The sequence below is a fragment of the Sander vitreus genome, chromosome 12 (genome assembly GCF_031162955.1).
Source record: "Sander vitreus isolate 19-12246 chromosome 12, sanVit1, whole genome shotgun sequence".
NCBI classification, from domain to species: domain Eukaryota; kingdom Metazoa; phylum Chordata; class Actinopteri; order Perciformes; family Percidae; genus Sander; species Sander vitreus.
Genome location: NC_135866.1, coordinates 21911648 through 21931573, shown reverse-complemented (window position 1 = coordinate 21931573; position 19926 = coordinate 21911648). Strand labels below are relative to the sequence as shown.

The 19926-nt window shown below is 39.2% G+C and overlaps 2 protein-coding genes across 4 annotated transcripts; both read left to right on the top strand.

Moving 5' to 3' along the window:
- Window positions 1-236: 236 nt before the first annotated feature.
- LOC144527054 (acyl-CoA-binding domain-containing protein 5A-like) lies at window positions 237-8989 on the top strand. Of its 2 annotated transcripts, none has more exons than XM_078264912.1 (14): window positions 237-331; window positions 598-719; window positions 1043-1166; window positions 1648-1720; window positions 2592-2742; window positions 2948-2986; window positions 3256-3465; window positions 4487-4699; window positions 5013-5107; window positions 7124-7310; window positions 7493-7701; window positions 7809-7859; window positions 7948-8063; window positions 8171-8989. In XM_078264912.1, exons 2-14 carry the CDS (start codon window positions 638-640, stop codon window positions 8181-8183), a joined length of 1563 nt encoding a protein of 520 aa, XP_078121038.1. In that variant the 5' UTR covers window positions 237-331; window positions 598-637; the 3' UTR covers window positions 8184-8989. The 2 variants fall into 2 exon arrangements, with proteins under 2 accessions (XP_078121038.1, XP_078121039.1); XM_078264913.1 differs by lacking the exon at window positions 237-331 and adding an exon at window positions 835-944 and having other exon boundaries at window positions 633-719.
- Window positions 8990-10411: 1422 nt separating this feature from the next.
- On the top strand, window positions 10412-19546 carry yme1l1b (YME1-like 1b). Of its 2 annotated transcripts, none has more exons than XM_078264589.1 (18): window positions 10412-10607; window positions 11247-11378; window positions 11560-11737; window positions 12107-12196; window positions 12515-12624; window positions 13307-13457; window positions 13558-13641; window positions 14104-14256; window positions 14430-14582; window positions 14751-14883; window positions 15216-15278; window positions 15502-15614; window positions 16409-16564; window positions 16753-16904; window positions 17056-17182; window positions 17314-17387; window positions 17519-17605; window positions 17734-19546. In XM_078264589.1, the coding sequence occupies exons 1-18, from the start codon at window positions 10575-10577 to the stop codon at window positions 17875-17877; spliced, it is 2133 nt and encodes a 710-aa protein (XP_078120715.1). In that variant the 5' UTR covers window positions 10412-10574; the 3' UTR covers window positions 17878-19546. The 2 variants fall into 2 exon arrangements, with proteins under 2 accessions (XP_078120715.1, XP_078120714.1); XM_078264588.1 differs by having other exon boundaries at window positions 14083-14256.
- The last annotated feature ends 380 nt before the right edge of the window (window positions 19547-19926 follow it).

The following is a 19926-nucleotide window of genomic DNA, read 5'->3' as shown; positions in this document are numbered from 1 at the left end:
TGTTTCGGTAAAAAGTTTACATAAGGACTGCGCTCCTCAATGCTATTTTGCTTTATGAGGAATACTTTCACGACACTACATTTCCCATACATCACCGCGGTTTAAATCTCGACTGAGATGGGTTTGTGGGACTTGAAGGAGTAAACGTTGCGTTTTAACATACTATTCTCCGATGTTTGGTTCCACAAAAACTACATTTCCCAGATATATTTAGCAATTAGACGTTAACTGTTTGGCTCATCCTTGACCGGTTTTCTGCTGCATATATTCCAGACAGACACCGGGCTAATGAAATAATTATTGCACCGGCGAATATGAGCTAGCCTATGTGGTGAGTTTCTAACAAATCAGCCATAGGGGGAATCATTCCTGCTAAATAAAATACTAAAGGCAATTGGCGCTAAACCGACAAGGGCTTATTAAATAGGCCAAATTGGTCCTAGAATCTCCTAGATTAAAAAGGAAACAGTCTGCCTCCTTAGATAAGAAATGGCAACTAGCTGCAGTGATGACCAAATTGTGTTGAAGTGTCCGTCGCTGAACACCTTCTGAACTGCCTTGATTATTCCATTAATTGCTTCATATTATTGTTCAAAGATGTGAGGACTCCTTCGTTTCATGCTTTTTGGGAGTCAGCATGGCGCAGGAAGAGGACAAACACAGCCTGGAGGCGAAATTTGTTGCTGCAGTTGAAGTGATCCGGAGTTTGCCTGAAGAAGGTGATGATGACTTTCTTTATTCTATCCTCGACTATAAATGAAAGTGATTGAACTGGTTTTCAGTTATGTGCCATCCGGTGTGAAGTCTGTGCTTGTTTGTGTGTAAACACTCTAGGTGATTGACCTACATGCAGAGCGTTTTAGAGCTGTCACTCTTGGCTGAGCCTCTATTGATAAAGCTGCTAAAAGGATAAGAGCTGATTAACCGAATCAGTCATTTCTCAAGTATAATAACAACTCCTGTAACTATCAGCATTGTATTACATTTTCAAGCAGCCCTGCACATGTAGCCTATGTTTTAATTTGCTTCCTTCATTGCTCAGGTCCTTTCCAGCCATCTGATGACATGATGCTGTTGTTCTATAGTTACTACAAGCAGGCCACCGTGGGGCCCTGCAACATTCCCAGACCTAACGGCTTCTGGGACACTCGTGGAAAAGCTAAATGGTAGGTACCTATAATATGTTGTCTTAATGCACACTTGATTTTTATATTTCACAACTAAATTCAGAATTATGACTAATAGCAACACAGAAGATAGACAGCTGGTGCATTTGCATTTTTCACACTAACTTATATGCATAAGATCCATAATATCCATACTACCAAAGTCCGTTGAAAGCCTATAGGTCAAGGGTCAAACTCAACTTTATTTATTTATTTATAAAGCACCTTTCACACATGCATGCAGCCCAAAGGCCCAAAGTCACTCCACATGCCTGCTACACTATTGTTCTAAATTATTTATTTTAATTATAATATTACTGCACAGTACTGAAGGTATATGGATAATATTGCTGCTATACTCTATACAGAATAAATTAAGTTTAGTGAGATTTCTGCACAACATAATACTGCTGTAACTGCACATTAGTTAGCCAGTATTCACTTTCCTCTTAGTGTTCAAGTGTTGACTTTGTGTTACCAGGGATTCATGGAGCTCTTTAGGAAATATGACAAAGGAGAACGCCATGAAGAACTATGTCGAGGACATCCAGCTGGTAAGTCCTTTCATGGAAAACTGAATAGCTGAATAGAAGCAGCATAGCAATACAAAGTTAATCAACTTGGAGTGCACATCTCTTTCTTCACATTTATGTTTTGCCATGACAAGAAGCATGTGCATGCCTAACACACACAGTAAATATATGTATATTTAGAATACATGATGTGCTTATGTTAGGCTGATTGTTTTTCTAATATAAGTTATTTTATAGGTTACTGATTTCTAAATCTTTAAAGACACTTTGTGTCAAGACAAATGATTAGACAATTTATGAGTATGATGATGCAGTTTATCTATCAGATATTTATTTTCAAGCCAGAGGAGATTTGCCGTGACATTTTGTACAGATATTCCTGGTCCCCAGTGGATGTATCATGCAGACTTTGGTGATCCCCTGACTTGTTCATCTAGCACCATCATCAGGTCAAACTTTTAATTTGTCCAATACTTTGGCATGTGTATTAATAGAGCACCACACCCTGCTTTATAATAAAACAAAAACATGTAAATCTCACTTTTTAAAATCTGGGACCTTTTAAGAGGCAACAAATTGCTAAAACAATGACAGAGCCTTTTAAATAACAGCAGAAACTGCATTTGCAAATGTTGTTGTTATACATTTTTTCACCTCATAGCACATGAGTGGCTTCAGTTCCTCCAGTTACCAGCTGTTTTCATCATTAACTGGTTCAACAGATAAATCAGTCAGCCTTTGCTGTATGTAATTATATGTAATTAACTTGTTTTCTGGTGACTTGTTGACAGTCTTGCCACACCTATTTATGCAAAAAAAAAATGTTTTATTGTGACAATTTCAAATGATGCATATTTAACTAGATACCTTTATTATTTGTGTGTGTTATCAGATTTTGGAGGCCATTCCAATATCAGAAGAAGTGTCTAACTTGGTACAGAAGCTTGGCAACTTCTACACAGAGGTGGACGTAGAAGGAGAAGAAGCTGAAGAAATTGAGCAGGACAGGAGACCCTTTACCAGGCCTTTTGCAAACCATACAGGTAATGTTGGCCTACATGATTAGCGATGCCTTAATAACTCCACAATCGAAGGCACATCAAAGGCAAAGCAGAACACAATCTGAGGGAGAGCATTGCTGTTTAAGGGGGATGTAGTACTGCTGTTGGTTATCTTTGTTAGTCACACAAATTACATTTTCTGGAATACTGAGCCTGTCTTATTTGTGTTTTGTTTTTTTATCACTAGATGAGCTTGTCAAACAATTGAACAAACCAACAATGGAAGGCGAGTCTTTTTAACCTAATTAAGTTGTTTATTTGACTGTGAACAGAGTGAAACGTGTAAAATGAAATGAAATTGTCATGTGTATGCTGTAGTTGGTCAGTGTGTCGGTTGTTATCATACATTATTTGCACTCTGTGGTATAGATGTAGTGTGTAGAAGCTGTGGGATGCAAAATGTTCTGTCAACCAACTGTGTGTATGTCTTTGCTTTATGTAGATTTACATTGTGCAACATACACTGTGATAAAGAGTGTTTCCCTCACCGCTCAGGCTATGGGGATCTATGGGATGATATACAAAACCTCCAAGAAGATGACAGCAGTGGTCATGGCATAAGTCTCAGTAGCGAGGAGGCAGAGGGAAGCAAAGAAAATAGTGAAATCGAGAGAAAGGAGGAAAGTAGTGATTGGGTGAAAAGTGAGGAAGAGGAGAATGAGGATGAAGAAGACAATACAGACGATGAAGAGGAGGAGGAAAAAGGTACCTGTAGTTGTAGTTCTTAGCTGGTTGTGTTGTGAAATTTGCTGCGTTGTAGAGGTTACACACACTTTTGTTAAAAACTACAGTGCCTAGTTGTGTTAGGAAGGTATTTAGCCTTTTTGGAGGAAAATAATCAATATATTTGTGACCTGTTTGTAACCTTTAACACACTCTGAAGAATGCTTTGTTTCTATGTAGCACAGCTTACTTATTTACTCTATGCACACTTGCATTACTGATAGGGCTGGGTACTGAATTCAATACTTTTTAGGCACCGACCGAATTGCCTCCTTAGTATTGAGTATTGAAAAATGCCTCGTCATTCAATACCCATTTTCAATACCTGAGGAGTAAATCTTGTCAGCGTCAGTGAGACAATCAGCATGCAGCATGCTTCTACCAAGATCTAATAATGTCTGTGATTGGCTGTCTAACGTTACACGTCGTAGACACACTGGAACAGCTCTACGTTACACAGAGATGGCTACTAAGTCGGGGCTAGAACATGCATACAAAGATTTGTGCCGTAATGTTGTAATTTCTTTTGTTTTATATCGTTTAGGAACCGGTATCAAAGTCACGGTATTGGTATCAGGTACCGGTTCCGAATATTTTTAGCTTCTCTATTCTAAGTGTAAAAGGGAAGGAGAGTAGCTATTTGTGTATTTCTGCTGTGTTTTTCAGTTGGTCACTCGCAGAATATTAGAGAAGTGACTTAACGACCAGCCAGCACACATTTATTTATTTTTTTAAGAATAACGTTTTCACTATAATGTGACACACTTGGGTTAATGTTAAGGCTGCAAGATGTTCATAGTTTCCATTGAAAGTAAATGAATGTGATATTTTTCCCTCTGAATACATTCATATAAATGAGAACAGTATTTCAGTAAGATAAAAAAAAAGTACATCCAGGGCAAAATATGGCTAGACAAAGGGCACATAAAAAAAATAACTGAACCTTTTTTGTAATTCTTTGTCATACTCTCTCTCTCTCTATCTCTCTATTGTTCTGTCTCAGTCTGGAGGCCTGACCCGAAGCTGCTGATGGTGGAGAAAAGGTGGAGGTCTGACACAGGGGGGTCCAGCAGCAGCATGGAGCCCAGCATGTCTTCCTTCACCAACGGGACACACAGCTCCCTCAACAGCGAGGCAGAGGAGGAAGAGCTGGCCTGTTCCATAGAGCCCAGTGTGCAGTATAACTCCTATATGCTCTTTAATGGGCACCTGAGTGGTAAGATCTCACATTAATGCAAAAAGAAAGTGTGCATATGTTTATATAACACTATAAAAAAGCACAATGTTTGATAACAAATACCTAATAGTTTATAATAATGATTATGCTCATCGAAACCATTAGATAAACTATAAGATTAGGATAAGGTGAAAAATAAAGTATCACTGTGGGAAAACGTTATTGTGGCAGCAGCAAATATAATAGCACAAAAAAAGAGAAAAACAGAAAATATAATAAACTAACATGAATGTTTATCATGTAGATGTACACTGAAGAACGGTATACAATTTACCATTTTGTTCATGTTCAGGTCATAGTGATGCTTTTCCTGAGAAGAACCACCGATCCACAGACTCAGATAATGAGGAATTCTGTGACTCCATGGAGCATCTGGCCATGGAAGAGGTGTGTTGTCCTTCCTTCATACTGTGCACCACATTAAAGGACTAGTTTTGACATTGTAGGAAATATGCTCATTTGCTTTCTTTCCGAGAGCTAGATGAGACGATCGATACCACACTCATGTCTGTACACAAAATATATAGCCAGGAGACCATTAGCTTAGCTTAGCATAAAGACTGGAAGCAGAGGGAAAGTGCCGACCGACATACAGTACTACCCCCTCTAAAGCTCACTGTAGACTCCAGGAAATCATTGCGCCCGGCCAAGAAATAGTCCAGCAGATAAACCCCCATAAAACCACAACATGTTGTTTATACTTTCTTAGTAAAGATCAAACTAGCTTCAAAAGTTACACATGATCAGAGGTAAAACCACAAGGTAGGCCGCAGAGCATATTGCAGGCACAGAGGCAAAGCGGAGCGCAGGTGTACGTCATCATTGCTTCTGGCTTTGTTTGTGCCTTGAAAGGTCAGCGGCAACGAGGTTAAAGTTACTAAATGTAACTTTTAAATGTTTCTGAAACTGTGTAATTTTCATCTGATGATCATAAAGGACCTGTAAAAGCAAACAAGACTAACAGTGAAAAGAACACTATTTTTATATTGTTTTTATTAATGCCTCTGCCCAGGTTCGATTTTTCCCGCGAAGTCACAAAATGATTTTCGGCAGGTAGACGGCACTACAGAGCACACATTCTGATGGGTCACAGATTTTGGTGTAACACTTACAGTATATAGGCCTACTTGTATTCTAATTTTATTTTAGAAATGACCTACTGTAGTTATGGCTGATACTGGGACAGGGCCATCACAGAAAAGAAGGAAATTAAATTAAAAAGCTAAAAGGGAAAGTGAAAGACAACGGGCAAAACTGAGTCAATCTCGGCCATCAACAGATGGAGACAGTTACGGGAATGTATATGATTACAAAAGCGTCCCCGAATTGGCCCTCAGGTATGTAATATGTCTATTTCATTCATAAAATAACTTTACAATGCGCAATGTGGTTTAGATTAAATTACGTCCCCCTTCCATTTAACGCAGACGTTTTATTCCTCTTAGTCCGTGTTTGTGTTGGCCTACTATTTTCTTTTCCCTTGTCCCTCTGTTAACGTTACTTGTGTAAAGCATCTTTGGGTTTTGTGAAATGCGCAGTATAAATGCAAGTTATTATGTTGGTTGCTATAACAAACTCTTAATGCTTTGGCTCGAGACACAGTGACAGTGATACCCGGTTTAGCTCACGATACATCCAAAGTAGGCTAAGTTACCGTATGCAACACCTGAAATGTAAAGATGCATCTGTAACTTATTTTCTTATTGTAAATGTATGATTTTCTGTCTGAGCAAAATATTCATCGCGACTATATGACCTCCCAGTAACGCTAAGTCAGTAATCTACAGTGGGCAATACAGCACTGTAAAGAAAAGACCTTTACGACAGCAGGTGTGGTAAAAACACTACTGCTTTTGTCCAAAGCGGCCACTAGAATCAACACAAACTGAAAGTTACATATAGTCATTTTAAAGTTTAATCATTTAAATTTTTAACGCAGGGTTTAGCGGTAATTTTGAGTGGTGCGCATCGCCAAGGGTAGCGCTTCCTCCGAGTTGTCTTCACCGCTCTCCCCATAGGAAAACAATGGCACAGCGAGCACAGATTTACCGCAGATCATGTGTTGGCGGCTTCAGGAGTGCTTCAGGAAGAGCCAAGCTGGCTGTTTGTCCCTGCTCCCAGTCACTATGCTAAGCTAAAATAAGCTATGTTTATTTTCTCATGAAAAGCTAATAAAATAGTTCCTGTGTCTTCTACTTTTCCTCTTATCCCTTGCTGCTGCAACAGTGTGAATGTCCCCATTGTGGGATTAATAAAGGATTTTTGAATCTTGAATCTTCCCATAATTGTCAAACTATTTCTTTAGTAATGTCAACATTATAGAAAAAAGTAAAACACAAAAATATAAAGTGTTCTGACCCGATCATGGCTATTCAAACTGTGGTTGACTCTCTTCCTACCAAGGGGCTGTCTACATCAAACATACTGTCACCGGGATCAGGAGCTGCCTCTGTGAGGCAAAGTGATCTTTGGTTTGAAAGCAACACTACCCTGAATGGAGGAGAGGATCAAGTACTCGTGGGGGAGTCCTACCTTAAAGAAGGGATTAGTGCAAGCCAGCACAACAGCTCCTTGTCAAGAAGAGGGAGAGGTGAGACTGTCGACTTTGATTTATACTGACATTGTATCCCTAATTTACCTTTCTCCTAAGACGTGCACTTAGTTCATCTTCCTAAGCATTTAAAGGCATTAGATGCCTTTAAACACAGCACCGTTCTCCACAAAAGTTGCATGTTGTAGCATTAACCTGTCAAATTCTGACTCCTGTTTCAGGTTCACAATCGCCAAGGGCTACTTGCAGCTCTCAGCGGTGTGCCAGTGTAGATGCCGCATGCTGCTGTGTGTCACAGAGCAGACATCCTGTCAGCGTTGCCAGGGGAAACATCAATGAGCAAATAGCTACAGCTCTGCTGAGGCTGCAGCATGACATGACCACAGTATTGCACAGGCTGCACGCTCTGGAGGCGCTCACAGCGTCACAGGTGAAAGACCACAGATGTTAGCCACAGTGTTAACCTCAGACTGTCTCCATGACAATTTATTAAATATTTATTGATAGATTTCTACATTTTCTTATTCAATTTTTCAGTCAAGATTATCTTCGCCAAGGCAGGAGGACTCTCTACCCGCAGCACAAACGGTCCTTATTAGATTTTTATTTAAAATTTAAAATGGTTTTGTTTTTTAAATATCTAATTTAATGCAAGTTTTTTTTTTTATTTTTGTAGTTCCTGAGACCGTCTTGGTGGCCTTTCGACTTCTCTCCACTCACAGGGGTTTTAACTGCACTCTGGCCTCTGATTGCCCATTGGCTTGTCCAGCTTTACTTACAACGGAGAAGAAGGTGAGCAAATACTGATCAAAAATGCCCTGCTTTATTATCACTAATTCATTTTGCCTATAGCCATACTACAGACTACTAAAACTCAGTTTCACCTTTTTTCCTCACAGGAAAATCCCCTGAATTCTCTGACAACCGTCGGCATCATTCAAAGAACATGAAGCTGGGATGAAATTGTTGCCCTTTTGTTGCTTTTTCAAGCCACCGTCACAGACGGAGTATACTGAGGCATCAGTAGAAATGGAAAGGCCACTTTAGATAAATGAATGGTCAGAAGGGTGTGTAAAGGGGGACTCTACAATATAGTGTAGCATTTTGAGTTCATGGATACTTTTTAGTTGTTTTAAGAAAGGGAAGATTAGTGCATTATAAATGCTGGCACATTTTCTTTGTTACAGTGAGCTTAGCATTAGTTGGTGACCTTATTTATAACATGTCTCACAGATCACCAGGTACTCAATATACACAACTCGCATAACTGAGTCAACTTGTAATTGAAATTAATTTATTATCATACAGTAGCTGTGGACCTTTATTTATTTATTGTACATTTCATTGTTTATTTTAGGTTTCTTTTCATGTTTCATGTCAAACAATATTTTTTTTCTGATTACTAAGGGTCTTTTATATTTCATTTGAAATATAGGAATATTTTAGGTGAATTTCTTTTTAGACCAAATAGCGACCAAAATTGTTATCTATGTGTAAAAAGTTTATATTTATTTTATGGCGTTAGTGCATTAGGATCAAAGATTGCACTTTTGCAAAAAAAGTTATGACAATCCATATATTCATTCTTGTTTTCTTTTCAGCTGTACAGTGAAAATTAAGAATTCTCTTTTAAAGCAAGAGTGTGGTGCTTTCAAATATGCAGTTGTTAAACATAAGTGTATGAAGCAAATTTTGACTTGCAATAAACACATTCATTGGACAAACATGTATTTTAGTAAATCATTTGATGTTCAGAATCGAGATTAACTGCTGAAAAACGTGATTACATGAGCTGGGCTGGAAAATATAAGTGGTAAGGTTATAGTTTATATATCACATTTATCACATTTTAGACTGTAAATTAGCTGAATAATACATAATTACATTGTATACTGAATGGTCCAGTCATTTTAAGCCAAAATGGGGGTCAACCTAGGACAAATTGCAACAGAAGCAAACTCAACTGATTTTGTATCCTCAATATGTCCTGAGTAAGGAAAAATAAAAACCGAAGAATCTCATTAGGGGAAAGTTTCGAAAAAAAAGACCCAAATATAGTCTATTTATACGCCTAGTCATTCTTTTTCTCATGTGAATAGGCTAAAAATGTTAACCTTAGGTTATCACCATGAAAATTACTGAGTTGATTACTTACATCAAGACAAACAAAAAATGTATTACAAGTTTTTTGAAATTATTTGTTAACATGGGCAAACGGTGCATAATCTAATTACGTATGTGCTAATTTGCATAAATACCACAACAGATCTAAACATTGGATATAGCCAGGTGAAAATGTCTTGGTGAATCTTGTTGACATCTTACAGTAAAAGACTATAAAAGCAAACAAATGTCACCATAAGGGGCAGAGATTCAGTCATTCATTCAAGGTCCACTCAACTGTCAATCAACTGTCACTAAGTTGTCACTCAGGTAAGAAAGATTTCCTTTTGTTTCTCCTACATTGATTATTCAACCTACATTAATAAAACATACCTGGTGATCAACTACAATTTATTGGGAACATCTGGATGTGTGTTGACCTGTGGTACGACTATTATTGGTGAGCTGCACAAACTCAATGCAGATGGCCTGTGACGAGAATGAAGATGAGATTCTGGGTAGATGGGTAGCCTAAATGGGTTCCATTCAGACCTTAACATTACGTCTTTTACTGTAAGATGTCAACAAGATTCAACGAGATATTTTCAACTGGCTATACCCAATGTTTAGATCTGTTGTGGTATTTATGCAAACTAGCACATACGTAATTAGATTATACCCCGTTTGCCCATGTTAACAACCTATTTCAAAAAACTTTTAATACATTTTTTGTTTGTCTTGATGTAAGTAATCAACTCAATAATTTTCATGGTGATATCTAAAGGTTAAAATGTTTACCCTATTCACGTGAGAAAAATAATGAATAGGCGTATGAATAGGGTATATTTTGGTCTTTTTCAAAACTTCCTCCTAATGGGATTCTTCTGAGCTTTTTTTTCCTTACTCAGGACATATTGAGGATACGAAATCAGTTGAGTTTGCTTCTGTTGCAATTTGTCCTACCTTTTCTCATAAAATGACTGGACTAGAAGCTAAAGTTAGATAAACTGAAGATAGGCCAGAAAAAAGACTTATGACGGAGACGTCATATCCGGTGTGGACTGCCGCTGAACTTCGCAGTTTGACTTGCTATGTCTGCTACAGAAAGATGAAGTGAAAGAAATACGGACCTTTAACTCTAAGGGGCAGTGGTATAACTCGTGTAGCTTAACTGCCGTTGTGTACCAGTTAGAATTAAAAATGTTTTCTTTGTCAATGACTGTCCAACCACAGGTAAGAAAGCAGGAAACATTAGCTAGGCCAAGCTAACATTAGCATTGTTGTTGTTTGAGTTCTATCTAATTGAGTTAAGCCTGCTAGCGAGCTAGCTAGCTAGCCAGCCAAGTTAACCTTAGCTTGTCAGCCAGACTGTTGTTGACCTTTCGTTATCGTTTGATGATTTGAAAGGAATTTACATTGAAGTCAGTTGACATTGTGTCAATGTTGTTATATTTACCCGTAACGATAAATAAATAGAAATAAAGACTGTGTGGACCTCTGAGAGAAGTTTCAGCTAACGTTCCTGTTCTGATGAGCGTTCAGTGTGTCCTTAGCTGCCAGGTGGGAAACGGCGTCAATAAACGATATATTTGACTAGCTAATTACTGGTGATTTGCATTTGCTATTAAATCTGCAGTTCATCCAACTTTTCTACTGATTCGCGATAATCACTTGTATGCGAATACTTTTCAGCTCGCTGATGTACTTTACCTGTGACTACCAACAGTCTCTATATGGCTAAGGGCTAACGTTACCTAACAAATAGGGTTTGTGATAGTAATGTTAATTGTAACATATATGAAATATATACATGAAAAATCTTACATTTTCAAAACAATCATTCACTCACTGTTTGCTTACATGTGATCACAGGTGACTTTACCTCTTAGCCACCTCATCAATGTCCTTCACTCTATGAAAAGCTCAGTGGGAGGCAGCAGTGCCACCTGCAAATCAAGAAAACACAAGGAGCATGCCTCAGGCTCAGAACTACACCGCACAGAGGTACATTAGTAGGCCATAATCTGTAATTGCTGTTTCAATTCAGAGACCGTGTGATGCTGGGCTTAGTTGATTTCATTCTCCTAAGTCCACTTGTTTAACAAAAAAAACGTTTTCAGAATAACTTTGTTAGGAATATAAATCAAATGTCATACGCAAAATGATATCATTTATGTTTGTGCAGCCCATGTGGAACATGCGTGAGCTTGGATTATCAGACCTGGGAGCACAGCAGCTGGACGAGCTGGTGAACAGTGTGTTACCACACTTGAGTCCACAGGAGACGCCACTTCCATTGGGTGGACAGACAGCCTGGCACGCCTCACATCTTTCTACACACTCCTTTTTCTTCAATAAGCATGGTGAGAATGTACATCTTTGTTATAAACAGGCCTCCCATACTGTACCTTGAACCACTTAAATAGGAGTGCCGGTGGCTAGTTCCCGTGCCTGACTCCTCGTCATCACTCTTGAATGAATACAACATGTCAGGACCTCACAATCTGCAAGAAGTTAAAACATTTGTTTCATTTTTCAAGTTTCATTTGACTGCATAGAATTGCAGAGATTCTAGTTAGTGGAGGTGGTAAGCATCCATCCTGATATTCTGATGAATCCCATCTTTTTGATTAGCTTAGTCACTAGTTGACCGTTTTAACAAGCAAATAGGGCCTCTGCTACCACTTTTTCTTAAAACTATCTCAATAATAAACCTTGTCCTCTGTTTCCAGGCTTCTCATGTGGTGCAATGCCCATGTCTTATTCCAGACAGCACCCTTCACCTCTTCAGTCTGTCTGCACAGAGCTACAACACTGGCCAGGTAACTATGGATTTATGTAATAGTTTATTACTAAACCAAAGCTTTGCATTCAATGAAGTGTAGTTACTATTGAATAACTGGAGTTGGTTTGTATGCTATTTGACAACAATATAAATAGCGTTACGTAGAGAATAACAAATATTCCACATAATTGTCAATATTATCTATGGTGTCCTATTTTTACATGTACATTGTGAATGTAACAATGTGTATATTTACGGTATAATGCTTATGTGAATCTAGTAAAGTTATATGCTGTGTAAACATGGTTAGCTTTTTAATCTGTTTAAACAGCATTTGCTTACTGTATATTTCAAGTGTGGGTCCCAAGCAGAGGCTTTAAAACTTTAAAGAGCAAAACCAGACGACTGCAGTCGTCCCCCAACCGCCCCCTGGAGTCTGAAGGATTCACACCATCTTTTATGAAGGTAAGTACTTTGAGATGTTAACATGCTTAAAGGAGAATTCCGGTCAATTTCAACTCGTAGCTCTGTTGTTTGGAAATTTGGAGTGCTGGCAGTAGCAAAAACAACGAAAACAATCGGTGCTGCCTACACCGTGTTATCCCCCTGCTAGCATTAGCACCCAACAGGCTTAAACAGGGCAAGTTTTAAACGTGTTTTAAGTCTCTAAACATGCTCGAAATGTCATTACAAGTGCCTACCCATGTGCAGTGCTTCCTTCCGAGGGAACACAGTGAATCTGACTGCAGTAGATGTGACAGAAAGGCATAAAAGTTGTGTTAATCTAGCCAGTGCACATACCTCTGTTTATTTCCTGTTTTCCGGTCAAGTCCACGCTAGTCGATTGTCGAACTCATACAATCCAATATACCAGTTAAATTTGTTGTGTTCCCTCGGAAGGAATCACTGCACATGGGTAGAAAACATAATTACACCTGGAGAATATTAGGTCCCATGTCGTACGTTATCATAGTGTCATACCAAGATGTTTCCCATAAGTCCTCACCACTCGGGCCCCTCTTATTAACTTTTAGATGTCACGTGCAGTCCACACAAGATTGAACAGTATATAAGATATATTTAAAAGCATACAGACTTAATTTCATCCTATCAGAATATCGCTGACCAATCTTACCTTGTACTGCAGGATTTCCTGACACGTGACAAGAGGGTTGAAGTTGAAAGTCTAGACAGCCTGATGAAGATGAAGAGCATAGCTGATGGACAACAGTATTCTTACCAGAGGGGCTTCGCTGAGGGTTTCCTGAAAGCCCAAGTCTTGACACAACACACACAAGGCAACGCTACAAACGAGCTCAAATTGAATCACACAACCGGTATTCCATTATTAAGCATTAAACAGTACTGATGTATAGTTTTCCTGCTTCAACTGTTCAGACACTCTCCGGAGGAGTCGTCTAATCCTGCTGGTGCTGTTTCTGGTTGGACTCTATGGTATCGCCAAGACCCCCTTCATATCGGGTAAAGGCTCCTTTTCTACTCTAAAGCTGCTTTCATGCATGCTGCATGTCATACATGAAATCACCTCCAATATGTTAACATTTTAATATGTTAAAATGTTAATAATAAAGTACAGCATTTGCCTGCTTAACTAAATATATGCACATAAAATATTGAACATGTATTAACCTACCAAAGAAAATAACTAAGCTTGGTATAACTGAGCCATTTTCTGCTCTTTACAGGCAAATTCTAACCTGCAGTATTGAAGGGGTGTGTGTGTGTGTGTGTGTGTGTGTGTGTGTGTGTGTGTGTGTGTGTGTGTGTGTGTGTGTGTGTGTGTGTGTGTGTGTGTGTGTGTGTGTGTGTGTGTGTGTGTGTGTGTGTGTGTGTGTGTGTGTGTGTTTGTGTTTGTGTGTCATGCAGTGTGATTTCGAACTTTAATCTAACCATTTTTGATAGTACGGTTCCGAACCACATCAGGCTTGGACTCTGCAGTGGACCCTGTGCAGATGAAAAACGTGACATTTGAGCATGTCAAAGGGATAGAAGAAGCTAAGAACGAACTGCAGGAAGTCGTGGAGTTCCTGAAAAACCCAAAGAAGTTCACAGTATTGGGAGGAAAGCTGCCAAAAGGTAGGGCTGTCTTTCACAGTGCATTTTAAGATGTGCATTATGCGATTTTTATAAATTCTGCACTTATGTTAGAGTATGATGACTTTTCAGCAGAGATGGTAGTTGCACAACTACATTCAGAGATCTGTTTTTGTGTCTCTCTCTCGTTCTTCCTCCTCATCTCTTTACTTTAGGTGTTTTACTGGTTGGCCCTCCAGGGACCGGAAAGACTCTACTGGCCAGAGCTGTGGCAGGAGAGGCAGATGTGCCATTCTACTACGCCTCCGGGTCCGAATTTGATGAGATGTTTGTTGGAGTGGGAGCCAGCCGCATCAGGAACCTTTTCAGTGGGATTTCTTTTTCCTTTTCCCTTTGCCTTCCTTAGAAACTTCTTGAGAGTGTAGAGTTCACTTCTCCTGATATTGCATGATTGCAGCAAAAATATTATAATTGTTGTGCTTTACATTGTGGTACATATGTTTATTTTTTATATTTGTTGTACTGCTTATTTCTAGAGGAGGCTAAAGCCAATGCTCCCTGTGTGGTCTTCATTGATGAACTGGACAGCGTGGGTGGGAAAAGGATCGAGTCTCCCATGCACCCTTACTCCAGACAGACTATTAACCAACTACTTGCTGAGATGGATGGGTATTCTCTCAAATTATCTGTTGCATATTTTACAGTTTAGGAGTTGTCGTAATTCAGATTAAAGCAAATTTGGCAATACGTTGGGGTTGCCTTCAAACTGTCCTACTGACTGATTTGCAGCATGGTCAACAGTCTTTAATCATGTTAACTGTGCATACAGTACAGTTCAGTGTTGGTTGACACAAGAATACGCAAAGTACTGCATTGTGGCTCAAAATATGAATTAGAATGTAAGAAAGATTGCTGTGGTGAGAGAATACAACAGAAAGCAAGAGTAGAGCTGCTGCATTGCAGACGCTGACTTGCATGTACCCTGTGATATTATTTTGTAGGTTTAAACCTAACGAAGGTGTGATCATCATTGGAGCAACCAACTTCCCAGAGGCTTTGGATAAGTATGTTTATCTCTGTGTCTCTTGCTATAGCCTGGGAAAATATCAGCGCTTACAATGCACATTCATGTCAAGGTTTACAACCCTCAGAGACACAGCTTTTCTTGTCAAAAACTAAGAATAGACTGCAACCCTGAGACTGTTATTGATGTCGTGACCCAGATTGTATGCTGACACAGCATCAGTATTTTACTAACCTGCTGTTCTTGTTTTGTTTTTTTTTAAGTGCCCTGATCCGCCCAGGACGTTTTGACATGCAGGTGACTGTCCCCAAACCAGATGTGAAAGGGCGCACAGAGATCCTCAACTGGTATCTGAAGAAGATTAAAATAGATCCAGGTGTGCGATCACCATCTGCTAATCCTAAAATAATTATAACAATGTTTTTGCTAAAAGGTTTTGTTATGGTATATAATATTTTTAACCACTGTAAGGCAGACAGCTTGCGTCGACCGTCAAATGGTGTTTTGAGCTATGTTGTGAGGCAGTGTGAGAAATCCCGTACAGTAAACGGGAAACATCGCTGCCTTTATCACTGCCACAAGAAAGTTTTAAAACACTATAAAGGTGTAAAAAAACAACAACAACAAAAAAAAAACACGCAAGCACTGAACTGCCCGGGAGTTTGTATAATAGCTGAATGTTTCCTGCAACAACAAATCACTCACTATGTCTCGCTCGTCTCTTTTCTTTCTCTCCCTCCTGTGAATTAAAGCTGCCTTCAAGTGCGGTCGGAGACGTCGTGATTTATTAAACGATCTGACTGAAAACAGCAATTGTGAAATATAAAGTCTTCTTGTGCTACATTGGGGGGGTTAAAGATCACAATAGGACGTCACAAATGGGCAGTTTCATTGACACTCCCCCCGCCTCACAACCCTGTGGCAAATCGCCGGATCGCTTTTTTTTTTTTTTTGTCTGAATGCACCGTAAGACAGAACCTACAGTTGTTTAAATGCCTTGGTTTGGTGGTCATCAAGCACTGAACACACTGGCGCAGCACAGAGCACTGTTATTTTTTTTTAAGATGACATCATAAGCTAAATGTTTGTCATTTACTTGCCCCATCTGAGGCCTAGACTGATTTAGATAATCGGTGTGATCTTTGTTGATGTCGCGTGTTATCTCTGCAGCTATTGAGGCCAATATTATTGCCCGGGGCACAGTGGGCTTCTCTGGCGCTGACCTGGAAAATCTGGTCAACCAGGCTGCCCTGAAGGCAGCAGTCGATGGTAAAGACATGGTCACCCTGAAAGAGCTGGAGTTTGCTAAAGACAAAATCCTCATGGGTGAGTAATGAGGAAGCTTTTTTAGTTTGTTATAATGTGATTAATATTACTGCTAAGTTATCCTGATTGTCTGTGTGTTTTCATCGAACACGGCAAAAGCTTACTAATAGTGATTAGGATCACTCGCAAAGTCATGTCGAGAATGTGGCAATAAAATAAATTCATTCATACTTTCTTTTATCTTCAAGGCCCTGAGAGAAGGAGTGCAGAAATAGATGAGAAGAACAAGACCATCACAGCGTACCATGAATCTGGCCATGCAATAGTAGCTTACTATACCAAAGATGCCATGCCGATTAACAAGGCTACTATCATGCCCAGAGGCCCCAGTCTGGGACATGTAAGGAAACATAGAGCTTGTAAACTAAATGGCTAAACTCTGCATATTATAATTTGACACCGAGTCTGCAGACAGACATTCCATTTGTTTACCTCTTATCCCCTTCATTTTTCATTCCCCTTTTTCCATCCTCTCCAATGTCTCTTGTCAGGTATCCATGCTTCCAGAGAACGATCGCTGGAGTGAGACTCGCTCTCAGCTGCTGGCCCAGATGGACGTCAGTATGGGCGGCCGTGTAGCAGAGGAGATTATATTTGGCCATGAGTACATCACAACTGGTAAAAAGGAGTTCCTAAAAATGTTTTAACATAAAATGTAGAATGTAGTAAGATCTTGATTCTCTTCTACGTAGAAAGGTGGTTGGCAGGCTAGAATGTGTAAAGGCAACATGTCATTTCTTCCTCTCCAGGTGCATCAAGCGACTTTGATAGTGCCACAAAGATCGCTAAGATGATGGTGACCAAATTTGGAATGTGTGAAAAGGTAGGCTAATTTATGGGACTTACAAAGGGAAGGCTGATCATAGTATTTGCACTGCACATGCATCGCAGTCTACATTTTTTGCTATAATTGTATGCACATTTATGTATATATTTCCCCTTCCTGTCTCCAAGTTGGGTGTGATGACCTATACTGACATGACAGCCCAGAGCCCAGAGACACAAGCAGCAGTGGAGCATGAAGTCAGGGTGTTACTGAAGGTCTGTGTGATGTTTTTTTATTTTTATTTTATTTTTAGGATGGCTGAACAAAAAAAAAAACAATTCAGCAATTCAACCAGCTCTTGTAAAACCTTTTTTCTTACCATCTTTTCTCTTGCTTTCACCAGGACTCTTATGAGCGTGCCAAAGTCCTGCTGAAGACTCATTCCAAAGAGCACAAAAACCTGGCAGATGCTCTGCTCATGTATGAGACACTGGATGCCAAAGAGATCAAGCTGGTCCTGGAGGGCAAGGCCCTGGAGGCCAGTTGAAACTAGAAGGGACTGCAACAATCGGGGGTTAGCAATGGGGGGAGGGGCAGATTTGAAGAGCTCAGGGGTCATGGAAGGAGGGATGGACTCAGTTCATGTCAGTGAATCAGAGGAGTATGAAGTGATAGCCTGTGTTCACAAAGTCTCTTGACAAGCGCTCATGTGGGAGTATGTCATATCTTCACTCTGTCCCCTTTGTGTAATCCCATCAATATTCCCAGATAAGTAGTGACTTTCCTGTGTTCAGAGGTAACTGCTTACCTCTGTATGTTGCACAGGCTCACTGTATGTGACAAAGGTTAACAGGTTAAATGCCTAATTTAAATGATGTTGCTCAGGTCACTTTATCCATTGGTGGGAGGAAATAATACATGAATGTAATTATGTACCTAGACTTTAAGTCAATCTCAACTCCTATTTGTCGATTGTGTTCCAGGGTTCGTATCTGTTATTTGTCTTGTATATCTTCAAGGTCAGGCTACACACTCGACTTCTATCTTGTGAGCCTCTCAATTTGGCACAAAGAAGTGTCGCAATGGGGTGCTGCACTTTGTCTTTCCATCTGATTCTTTGTATCTTGGATGATTGGAAGCTCATGTATATACATTCTCCTGACCCCCTCTGCATATGTCCCTGTTACTTATTTTTAAAGGTGGCCTTTTGGGGAATGCACTGTAAGTGTATTTTTCTTTTCTTTTTGAAAGGAGGGAGTGTATAAAGTTAAACTATAATGTCTCAGCACTTTGGGTAAGTGTATTCATTGAAAATGCACTTGTGCTCTTTTCATTTATTTCATTTATGCTGTGTGTACAGACAATTGCTGCTTTGCCTCAAATAGCATGCAACAAATACACACTGTGTTATGTAGTGATAGACTATTGAGATCCTTAGGATTTTAAAGCTAAGTTAAGTTATTTAAAATAGTCTGAGTTCAGCTTCCAAAATGCTTTAGGAAAAATATCAGTGTTTCTTGTAAATGCAAATGAGTTGAAATGCAAAAGACTCAATCTTTAGATTATTCAGACAAACAAGACCAGTTATCGGTTATTGTCCATTGCCGTCTCCTTTGTCGTTACATCAAAGAGTAATTTTTTCACATCTAGTGCTCTATACCTTTCTGTTTGAACACGTTTTGCACAGTGCAGTGGAAGAAAGATTCCAATGTTCAGTGCTTACTGACACTGCTCTGTGTATAAAGGAAGTTTAAGCTGTAACTAGTCTAATTTTAAAGTGACGTCCTTGAGTATATGACATTTCTTCAACACAGATTGTGGTTAGAAACTTGCAGACTTATGCCTCTGTTAAAATGGTGAATGTCCCAATTTGTGAATAGTTACAGCAGCAGCAGTGTATGTAATCCGTATTTTAGCTTTTTGAGCATTTCATTTAAACTGTAGCTCGTATCAAGATTACCACCAGCATATGTATTTTCAGTGTGTCCCTTTTCATTTTGTTTTCTTGGCTTCAGTTTGAGACACTATTTAGTTTATTGACCTTTTATCCATGTTTAGCTGTATATATGATTGGGATGTAACATTGTATATAGATGTAATGCTTTTATGCTGAGACATTGAATGGCTCTCTGCTGTTGACAAAATCTCTCAATGTGATCGCAATGGTTAATGAATGTTACTGCAGTTGAGATAAATAAAATGACACCTAAATAAAATCTTGTGTACTTAAAATTTATTTTTTACAAAACTTAAAATGCACATACCTTAGTTACAAAGTCCACAAGGTTTACACTTTCAGACACGTCAAAACATAATACATTTATTGGCATTTCTTTAAACCAATCACAATCGTGCCGCTGCAAAATAGGCTCGGAAGGAACTTGTTTTGGTGGAACATTTGTACATTTAAAAGTTGTTTAAGTCATGCAACAGAAAACTCAAATTGGACAGATAGTCTAGCTAGCTGTCTGGATTTACCCTGCAGAGATCTGAGAAAAGGTTGACCATAGTCCTCATATATCGACCGGAGTTTAAAATGCCAACACAAAGGAAGCCCAAGGCAACGGCAATGGAGTAATCCCGGAAGTGGAACGTC

What these genes read in the sequence shown, in the direction of transcription:
- LOC144527054 (XM_078264912.1), top strand. Translation starts at nt 638, where the DNA reads ATGGCGCAGGAAGAGGACAAACACAGCCTGGAGGCGAAATTTGTTGCT. An exon ending in ATGTCGAGGACATCCAGCTG is followed by an intron (nt 1,721 to 2,591) that starts GTAAGTCCTTTC and finishes GTGTGTTATCAG; the next exon opens with ATTTTGGAGGCCATTCCAAT. An exon ending in GCCTTTTGCAAACCATACAG is followed by an intron (nt 2,743 to 2,947) that starts GTAATGTTGGCC and finishes TTTTATCACTAG; the next exon opens with ATGAGCTTGTCAAACAATTG.
- yme1l1b (XM_078264588.1), top strand. Translation starts at nt 10,575, where the DNA reads ATGTTTTCTTTGTCAATGACTGTCCAACCACAG. An exon ending in CAATGACTGTCCAACCACAG is followed by an intron (nt 10,608 to 11,246) that starts GTAAGAAAGCAG and finishes ATGTGATCACAG; the next exon opens with GTGACTTTACCTCTTAGCCA. An exon ending in TCACACCATCTTTTATGAAG is followed by an intron (nt 12,625 to 13,306) that starts GTAAGTACTTTG and finishes CTTGTACTGCAG; the next exon opens with GATTTCCTGACACGTGACAA.